Consider the following 10,803-nt stretch of genomic DNA (forward strand, 5'->3'; position numbering starts at 1 on the left):
TCGATGGGCCAAATGGCCTTCCTTTGCACTCTAGGAATTCAGGGTGGGATTTTTCGGTCTCGCTCGAGCAGGACTGGAAATTCCTGCCCGAGGTCAATGGACATTTCCGTTGTCCGCCCCTCGCCCGCTCCGATTCCGTGGCCAGCGGGGCGGTAGAATTCCGGCGTATGATTCCATTCTATGATTCTAAATCCTGGGGGCAGTGGAGGAAGAAACAACAAGCAAAAGACTGCAGATGTTGGAAACACACTGCAGATCAGTCCCTATCAGTGGAGGGAAGATATTCCTTCAGCCCTGATAAAGGGTTATCCATGTGTCACTGCAACTATTTTAGGGGCAGCTTCTGCTATTGCGACTCAAGAATACGCAATAGCTAAGAGGCACTCTGATTGCCTCCTTAGCCTCAGACACTAATGACTATTGATGTAATTCAGTTGCTGTGTTTGATCGGTAAGTAAAGCTTGTTTGAGAAGCTGAGTCTAACTGAGAGGTGTCCAGTGGTGCAAACACAGCCACAGAGGAAGCTTTGATCCCCGTAGGGTGAAGAATTGGACGGTGGGGGGGGGGGGGGGGGAAGAGAGTTGCATTTCATGTAAAACAGGGCTGAGGTGTTTGCAAACAAAGGAAGTAGAGAGAATCATAGAATCCCTACAGTGCAGAAGGAGACCATTCAGCCCATCGAATCTGCACCAATCACATCCCCACCTAGTCCCTACTCCTGGGATCCCACAAATTTACCCTGCTAGTCTCCCCTGGTACTGAGGGGCAATTTAGCATGGCCAACCAACCTATCCCACACATCATTGGACTGTGGGAAGAAACCGGAGCACCCAGAGGAAACCCACGCAGAGAATGTGCAAGCCCCACACAGACGGTGACCCGAGGTCGGAATTGAACCCAGGTCCCTAGCGCTGTGAGGCAGCAGTGCTAACCACTGTGCCACTCGAACTGTGTTGCACTGATCTGAAAGCTTCAGGCCTGACCAAATGCTCTGGTCAGCCAATCACAACCTGGATATCAGTGAAGCAGTATCTGCCCCTGTGCTTGGGAGGGTAAAAGAAGCCAGCCAGGATTTATATTCTTGGGGTGTCACTATTTTTACCTGCCTGCCTGCCCTGATATACACACACAAGAGTATGGCAGGTCTAACTTCCCGCAATTTGTATTTTAAAGTGTTGCACATAATAACATCATAGAATCCCTACAATGCCATAGGAGACCATTCAGCCCATCGAGTCTGCACCGACAATGATCCTACCCAGGCCCTATCCCTGCAGCCCATGTATTTACCCTGTTGGTCCCCTAAGGGCCAATTTAGCATGGCCAATCAACCTGACCTGCACATCTTTGGAGTGAGAGAGGAAACCGGAGCACCCGGAGGCAACCCAGGCAGACACGGGGAGAACATGCAAATTCACTCAAGACAGTCACCCAAGGCTAGAATTGAACCTGGGTCCCTGACGCTGTGAGGCAGCAGTGCTAACCATTGTGCCACCGTGCAATCCTGTACTCTTTAGGCCACTTCCCCACACGGCTGTAAGAAATGTGGTGAAAAAAGACCAAGATTTATTGTGCATAATCAAGGTTTGGAATCGTAGAAAGGTAACAGCACAGGAGGCTATTCAGCCCATTGTGTTCGTGCTGGCACTCTGTAAGAACAATTCAGCTAATCCCACTCTCCTGCCTTTTCCCCATAGCCCTGCAATATTTTGCTCTACAGATCCAGTACTCTTTTGAAAGCCACTATTGAATCTGCCTCCATCCCAATTTTGGGCAGTGCCAGGTCTAAATCACTGCCAAAACTTTATCCCCCCTCTCATGTTGTCTTTGGTTCTTTTGGCATCTCATCTTAAATCAGTGTCCAATGCTTCTCGTCTGTCCCCCCGATGGTGGCAGTTTCTCCCTCTCTACTCTGTCCAGATCCCTCATGATTGCAAACACCTCAATCAGATTTTGTCTTGACCTTCTCTTTAAGGAGAACAATCCCAGCTTCTCCCATCTCCCCACACAACTGAAGTCCTTCATTTCCAGAGCCATTCTTATAAGCTGGGTGGCACAGTGGTTAGCACTGCTGTCTCACAGCATCAGGGACCCCGGGTTCAATTCCGACCTCGGGTCACTGTCTGTGTGGAGTTTGCACATTCTCCCCATGTCTGTGTGGGTTTCCTCCGGGTGCTCCGGTTTCCTCCCACAGTCCAAAGATGTGCCGGTTAGGTGGATTGGCCATGCTAAATTGCCCCTTAGTGTCAGGGGGGCTAGCTAGCATAAATATGTGGGGTTACGGGGATAGGGCCTGGGTGGGATTGTTGTGGATGCAGGCTCGATGGGCCGAATGGCCTCTTTCTGCACTGCAGGGATTCTGGGAGGAAAAGGTCAAATGAGTGTGAACTTTCCTCTGGGTGCTCCGGTTTTCTCCCACAGTCCGAAAGACGTGCTGGTTAGGTGCATTGGCCGTGCTAAATTCTCCCTCAGTGTACCCGAACAGGAGTATGCGACAAGGGGATTTTCACAGTAACTTCACTGCAGTGTTAATGTAAGCCTACTTGTGACACTAAACTAAACTTGAAACTTTAATATATAAAAACAGGGAGCGGAGACAGGTTGGAGACGACGGGAAGGTGCGATAAGTCGACTCAGTGTTGGATTAACTCCAAAAGTCTTTCCAACTGGAGAATTAGATCCCTGGGTAGGTTCTTTTTTGTAACGTACGACCTGCCCGGGCCTGTCTGCCTGTTTAGAAAAGAAATGACAGGGCAAAGTCAGGGTGCAGTATGTGAGAACACAGCAGAGTTCTCAGGCTCCTGAGACAACTCCCAGCCCTGGGCACAGAGCCAGTCCCCACTCCCCCTGGGAGAGGAGGAGGAGGGGGGGGGGAACCCTGAAACTGACACCCTGCTCAGGAATTTGGGGAGGCCGCTGATTGGATGTCTCCAGGTAGAAATCTCATTGTTCAATGGGGTGGGGGGAGGGGCCTGTGACGTCACTGGGACATGAATGAAAGTCTGTTCCCTCCTCCTTCCCTCCCCCCTCCCTCCCTGAAAAAAAGTTTTCCTGAAAAGTTTCAATTGGAGTTTTGCCGGAGTCCTGGGCTGCATTCACCATGGGGCAGCCACGCCACCTGCATCTCGGCACCCTGCTCCTGCTGCTCTCCAGTGTGGTGCCCACACACCAGGCAGAGGAAGGTAAGCAACCACTCTTATTAATCCACCCTCCTTTCTTTCCCCCCCCCCCCCCCCCCCCACTCTTAAATGTTCACCCACCCAGGAAATCGATTCATTCCCCAGTGGATTTAAGTGGAGGGTTTTTAAAAAAAAAATCAGTTCTCTTTTTGTATGTGTGGTGGGGAGGGGAATGGATGGAAATCTCAATGTGTCCCGGGCATCACGGTTGTTCAGGGCTGGGAACATTCCTGTCCTGGAGTGTCTGAATTGTGTGTGTGTGTGTTCATTCCCTATCTAAATCGGCATCAGGGGCTCGCAGTCCGGCAGGTGATCCAGTATCCCCCTTCTACAACCCTTTATAAGAATATTAAAAAAGGCATGGGGAATTTGTTTAAGTTTTGCTGAGTGAGTTTTGCTTGGGTCGATACTGGAAGAATGTTGTTTCAATTGAACTGATTGTCTGTGATTTTTTTTTAAGTTAAAGTGTTGCAATTTCTCTCCCTCTCAATGGAATTGTCTGCGATTTCTCCCTCTCTGTAACTTGAATTATCTGCGATTTCTCTCTGTAACTTGAATTATCTGCGATTTCTCTCTCTCTGTAACTTGAATTATCTGCGATTTCTCTCTGTAACTTGAATTATCTGCGATTTCTCTCTGTAACTTGAATTATCTGCGATTTCTCCCTCCTGTAAGTTGGGGAAGTGCTGGTCAGTTGGGTGCCAGTCCTTTTTAACACCTGCCACTCCCTGGGTTCAGCGAGAATCTGTCTATTTCTACATTAATTTTTAAAATCACCATATCAATAAGATCTTGCTGCACAGATGGAGGCTATTCGGCCCATCGCGTGTGTACTCATTCTTTTGGAAGAGCTTATCCGATTAGTTCCACTCTTTCCCCCAATGTGTTTCCCCCCTCCATCCAATTTCCATTGGGGTGGATGTAAATCTCCGGAGTGGGGAAGCTGCTCTCCATTCGGTGTTACGGGGAAACTTGTAACATATTTGATCAAATGGTCACGATCTCGGGCTTGTATCGGGAGGTGCGGAGACCTACAAATGTTGAATTGGGAAAACAAGATTCCCAGAAAATGCTGGGGATATTCAGCAGCCGGGCTGGGAAAAGAAAAGATAAAATCCTGCAGGGGCTAAACACTCAATCAGAATTCCACACTCTGGGACGGATTTCCAACTGAAATTCAGAGCCCCTGTCAAACCTGCTGCATCTTTCCAGTATTTTCACTCTGATCAGATTGTGGGGGATGTGGCTGGCGTCTTCCAAATGCAGAGAAATTGCCTCTGGCACTGATATGTGGGCCGAAGGGTCTGTTCCTGATCACATTGCGACGACTCCCACCCTGTGTACTCATGTCCGGTGTGGACACAGTTGGGATCAAAGTTGTGTGGTGGAATAGCCAGTGGCCGTCCAGGTGTGTGTGTGTGGTGGGGGGTTGGGGGGGGGGGAGCGGGGGGCTATCAGGGGAGCCACCAGCGAGTCAAGCTCCTCAGACCCAGTTGGGGGGGGGGGGGGGGGAGGATTGGGAAGGGGTGGGAGAGGCCAGAGAGAGAAGGGGACACAGTGCACTTGGAAGTTTAAAGTCCTGAATGTTTGATGTGTGAACTGAAAGGTGTTGGTTTAGATTTCAAAGAAGGGGCTTACTCCTTTGAAGCTGTAACGAGGCTGCCTCCTGTTTGCTGTAAGCAGACACAGACTTTGCGAGGACATTTCTGTACACCCAGCAATGATTGGTTTTATGGTTTATGAAAGGGGTTTTTCATTTGCTGAGAATTTGGGATTGTGTCTCTTTTGGATCGAATGAAGAGGAACTTAGAACCATAGAATCCTTGCAGTGCAGAATGAGGCCATTCGACCCATTGAGTCTGCACTGACCCCCCCTCCCTCCGAAAGAGCATCTTACCCAGTCCTCCCGCCAGCCACTGTGCCACCCGTTATGGCTCATTTTGCGGGCATGGGCTTTAAGCATCTTAAAAGCACAGTGGTTATCACTGCTGCCTCACAGCACCAGGGACCCGGGTTCGATTCCCGGCTTGGGTGACTGTCTGTGTGGGGTTTACATGTTCTCCCCGTGTCTGCATGGATTTCCTCCCACAGTCCGAAAGACATGCTGGTTAGGTGCATTGGCCATGCTAAATCCTCCCTCAGTGTACCCGAACAGGCTCCGGAGTGTGGCGATTAGGTGATTTTTCACAGTAATTTCATTGAAGTGTTAATGTAAGCCTACTTGTGACACTAATAAATAAACTTTAACTTTTTTTAAAAAAGGGTGGCAATGAAATTAACTGAAGCGCCTTCCCCTGAATGGCTGTTCCTTCGGTGTAGCCCCTGCCCCACCCCCGAATCCTGTTGCCACACCTGGCGAAATGCTGTTTGACCGCGAGCAAGAATGATTCCTGTTTTCAGAAATTGTGAAGTTGAAATGCAGCTGCGGGAGTTCCTGTAGATTCCCCTTGTTTTGTCATAGCCTCTTCCCATTTGACTCTTGCCTGTGTTACTGAGAGGATGTGAATGATGTTGAAATGTTGCTGCAGAGTTGCTTTTCCTGCAAAACCAACAATAACTCCCAAGGGAAGGCTCCTGGTATCCTGTTACTAGCTGAGCTTGGTTCCTGGAGCCTGGGAGGGAAGTGGGGTGGGGGTGGGGGTTTGAGAAAGATTTGAGGCCAAAAGTGTATCTTTTAAAAGCCGACTCTCAGACGAGAGTGATCACCCTGGGTTGCTTGAGCTCCGTCACTTTGGTATATGAATCTCAGACAAACTCCTGCTGATTTTGTGCGCACGGTTCTCATTGGATTGTTTTGTCATGTCTGAATGTTGAGAGATTTGTTGAAGGCTGCTCTTTAGCACTGAAGATCTGGCCATCAAGGAGTGCTTGGGCAGCACGGTGGCACAGTGGTTAGCACTGCTGCCTCACAGTGCCAGGGACCCGGGTTCGATTCCCGGCTCGGGTCACTATCTGTGCAGAGTCTGCGCGTTCTCCCTGTGTCTGCATGTGTTCCCTCCGGGAGCTCCGATTTCCTCTCGCAGTCCGAAAGACGTGCTGGTTAGGTGCATTGACCATGCTAAATTCTCCCTCCGTGTACCCAAACAGGCGTCAGAGTGTGGCGACTGGGGAATTTTCACAGTAACTTCTTTGCAGTGTTAATATAAGCCTTACTTGTGACAATGATAAGTAAATAAAGGTGTATGCAGCTTAATAGGGATGTGCGTTTAAATTTTTGTTTGTTGCCCGTGATATTCCATGATGTATGCCAAACGATCCAGGAAAGCTTGCTCATCCTTGACTAGGGAATTGGTGGAGAAAAAAAATTCCCTTGTAGCTAGCTACATGAACTAAAGGCAGAGAATTTTGGGAACACCTTATTCCATTGGAATGGAAACTGAATGGAACTGATTTGATTTGATTTATTATTGTCACATAAATTAATATGCAGTGAAAAGTTTGTTTCTGGTGCGCTTTACGGACACAGCATACCGTTCATAGAGAAGGTAAGGAGAGAGTGCAGAATGTAGTGTTACAGTCATAGCTAGGGTGTAGAGAAAGATCAACTTAATATGAGGTAGGTCCATTCAAAAGTCTGATGGGAAGAAGCTGTTCTTGAGTCGGTTGGTTTCAGACTTTTGTATCTTTTTCCCGACAGAAGAAGGTGGAAGAGAGAATGTCTGGGGTGTGTGGGATGCTTGATTATGCTGGCTGCTTTTCCGAGGCAGCGGGAAGTGTAGACAGAGTCAATGGATGGGAGGCTGGTTTGCTTGACGGACTGGACTTCGTTCATGAGCCTTTATAGTTTCTTGCGGTCTTGGACAAAGCAAAGCCATGCCAAGCTGTGATACATCCAGAAAGGATGTTTTCTATGGTGCATCCACAAAAGTTGGTGAGAGTTGTAGCGGACATGCCAAATTTCCTAAGTCTCCTGAGAAAGTAGAGGCGTTGTTAGGCTTTCTTACCTGTACTGTCAGTGTGGGTGGAGTGGTTGTTCTTGACTAGGGAATCAGTAGGCAGCGGTTGACTGATGGGGTTGCCCGACTTGACTGTCTGCCCCTCTACCAGGGCTACGTTCATGGCCAGGTGTCCCTGGAGAGGGAGCATGCGGTGTATGAGGGCACTGTCGATGGCTTCCATGCCCGTTGGGCACCGCAGAGGCTGGGGTGTATTATCGATCCCTTTAATCACATTTTAGTTTGAAGTTTTAAGTTTCTTTTCTACTTTGTCTTTTGTTTGGGGTGGTTCCCTTTCTGGGAGCTGCCTCTTTTAATTTGTCCCTCAGTTACTTTGATTTAGTTTAATTGGTTAGTCAAAAAGATTGACTTGGGAATCGGTGGCGAAATAAGAATTCCTTGCAACTAGAAATCATAGAAACCCTACAGTGCAGAAGGAGGCCATTCGGCCCATCGAGTCTGCACCGACCACAATCCCACCCAGGCCCTACCCCCACACATTTTACCCGCTAATCCCTCTAACCTATGCATCTCAGGACTCTAAGGGGCAATTTTTAACCTGGCCAATCAACCTAACCCGCACATCTTTGGACTGTGGGAGGAAACCGGAGCACCCGGAGGAAACCCACGCAGACACGAGGAGAATGTGCAAACTCCACACAGACAGTGACCCGAGCCGGGAATCGAACCCGGGACCCTGGAGCTGTGAAGCAGCAGTGCTAACCACTGTGCTACCGTGCCGCCTAGCTACTTGAACTAAAGGCTGAGAATTTTGGAAACACCTTATTCTAATGCTTCCATTGGAATGGAAAAAGATGGGCTACAGTTTTGTAAGGAAGTCTCCCACCAGGACGCAGTGGAGATGCTGACTTCCTCTTTATCTCTGGCATTTTCCGTTTAAAACTTTCAATTTAGAAATTAGATCCTTGAAACTTTTTATTTTACGGTGAGGAGGGGCCTCTGTGGTTGCCTAGACCAGTCCAAAACCTGCTACCCAAATACATGTTTTAATTCCCGTATCGCCTGAGGCTATTCACGAAGACCCCACCTTCTCAATCTTGCCCCTCGCCTGAGGTGTGGTGATCCTTTGGTTAAATCACCACCAGTCAGCTCTCCCCCTCCAAAGGAGTGACCAGCCTATGGCCATCTGGGACTATGGCGACTTTACCTTTAATCTATTTGAAATGTTCTGCTCCTGATTTCATGTACTCACCCCAACCGAAAAACCTTTTTACCTGGACTTCCCCAAAGGTTCCCATTTCTGTGACTGGGGGGGAATTTCTGGAGAACATCATGAGATATATTGACATTGCCACGCTCTGCCGTCAACAAATGTCCTGTACACAAAAGATGCTGGAAAATCTCAGCAGGTCTGACAGCATCTGTGGAGAGAGAATAGAGCCAACGTTTCAAGTCTGGATGACTCTTCATCAGAGCTCTGAAGAGTCTGGATGACTCTAAACATTGGCTCTATTCTCTCTCCACAGATGCTGTCAGACCTGCTGAGATTTTCCAGCATTTTCTATTTCAGATTCCAGCATCCGCAGTGATTTGCTTTTATAATGAACTTCCTGTGTCTCTTTTAGAACCTTTGCGAAACCCATTTCCCTTTTTTTTTGACTTAACCTTCATTGACCTTTTCCTCTTTGACTTGGCATCTGTTCCCCATATAATTTCTCGATGAAGTGTCTCATGTTAAATACACCATGTGCACTTTAATGAGGCAATTTTAAAAAGTCAAAGCGCTGGGGTTTTTTTTTCGAGAGATGGAATTAAAAAGCAGGGAGGGTCATGTGAAACCTGCATGGAATCTTCAGTCTCCATATTATGGAAATGGTAGAGGCATTGGAGAAATTATTATTAGATACCAGAATTGAGAGGTTCTGCCCATCAGAAAAGATTGGAAAGCTGGGACTCTTTTCTCTAGAGAAGAGAATGACCTGATAAGAGCTCTTTGAGATTATCAAGGGGTTTGATAACCTAAAGACCAGGGGCTATAAATATAAGATAATCATGGAAGTTTTTTTTATATTCATTCGTGGGACATGGGCATCGCTGGTTGGCCAGTATTTATTGCCCATCCCCAGTTGCTCTTGTTCAGAGGGCAGTTGAAAGTCAACCCTGGCTCTGGAGTCACATGTAGGCCAGACCGGGTAAGGATGGCAGATTTCCTTCCCTAAAGGACATTAGTGAACCAGATGGGTTTTCCTGACAATGGCTTCATGGTCGTCAGTAGATTCTTGATTCCAGATTTTAAAAAATTGAATTCAAATTCCACCATCTGCCGTGGTGGGATTCGAACCTAGATCCCCAGAACATTGGCTGAGTTTCTGGATTAATAGTCTAGCGATTGTACCATTAGGCCATTGCCTCCCCAATACGAATTTTCACCCAGAATGTGGAATTCACTACCACATGACTTGGGTGAGTTGAAGAATGTCGGTGTGTTTAAGGGGAAACTGGTAAATACAGTGGAGAAGGGAATATTAAATGAAGAAACCTTGTGTGGAGCATCCAGATGGGAAGGGACTATTTGGCCAGAACGGATTGTTTCTGTGCTGCAAACGTGTTGTATTTTGCCAATGGAAGTTGCTGTAATGTAGTTTGTTGAGTGCTGAATCTGAATTTGTTAGATTGCTTATTCTCAGCAGATGCTTAAAGGCATGTTCCTCTTTCACTAAAGCTGAGAAACATAGGTGAGAGGTTGGGACTGTTCTCCTTAATGGCATGGTGGCACAGTGGTTAGCACTGCTGCCTCACAGCGCCAGAGACCTGGGTTCAATTCCGGCCTCGGGTTGCCGTCTGTGTGGAGTTTGCACATTCTCCCCGTGTCCGGGTGAACCATAGAACCCCTACAGTGCAGAAAGAGGCCATTCGGCCCATCAAGTCTGCACCGACCACAATCCCACCCAGGCCCTTTCCCCATATCCCTACATATCTACCTGCTAATCCCTCCAACCCTCATATTTACCTGCTAATCCCTCTAATCTACGCATCCCGAGACAGGAAGGGGCAATTTAGTTTGGCCAATCAACCTAACCCGCACATCTTTGGACTGAGGGAGGAAACCGGAGCACCCGGAGGAAACCCACGCAGACACGGGGAGAATGTGCAGACACTGCACAGACCGTGCCCCAAGCCGGGAATTGAACCCAGGTCCCTGGAGCTGTGCAGCAGCAGTGCTAACCACTGTGCTACCGTGCCACCCCTACCGTACCGGGTGCTCTGGTTTCCTCCCACAGTCCGAAAGACGGACTGGTTAGATGCTTTGGCCGTGCTAAATTCTCCCTCAGTGTACCCGAATAGGCACCGGGGTGTGGCGATTAGGAGATTTTCACAGTAACTTCATTGTAGTGTTAATGTAAGCCTACTTGTGACACTAATAAAAAGGACAGCGGAGGTGAGGGACAGCAACAAGGGGCAGAAGAGAATGTAAAATTAGCTAAGGAGAAGTACTGATTAGATGGGGGAAAGTAGGGCTTCCGGCGAGCTGTTCGGCCCGTCTGCCCAATCCCCTAACTCCTGTCCAAGACCCTCCTCCTTGAGTGAGGTCTGATTGGGGCGGGAGTGGTTAATGTCAGGCCGTTTGGAAATATTTAAGGAGGTGAACAAGTAACTTTCTCCCCCGTGCCATTCCGTGGGGCACGAGGTGATCGCTCTTTTTACTGCTCCACATTTACAATGTCAGA

The 10,803-nt window shown here is 48.3% G+C and overlaps 1 protein-coding gene across 1 annotated transcript in view; it reads left to right on the forward strand.

Moving 5' to 3' along the window:
* Nucleotides 1-3,083: 3,083 nt before the first annotated feature.
* epha2b (eph receptor A2 b) overlaps nucleotides 3,084-10,803 on the forward strand; it is a 69,014-nt gene continuing 61,294 nt past the window's right edge. The window contains exon 1 of the mRNA XM_078238966.1: nucleotides 3,084-3,182. Coding sequence (XP_078095092.1) covers nucleotides 3,101-3,182 — 82 coding nt within the window. The 5' untranslated portion in view covers nucleotides 3,084-3,100. The remainder of the gene's footprint in view (nucleotides 3,183-10,803) is intronic.

Source organism: Mustelus asterias, chromosome 22 (assembly GCF_964213995.1).
Source record: "Mustelus asterias chromosome 22, sMusAst1.hap1.1, whole genome shotgun sequence".
NCBI lineage: Eukaryota > Metazoa > Chordata > Chondrichthyes > Carcharhiniformes > Triakidae > Mustelus > Mustelus asterias.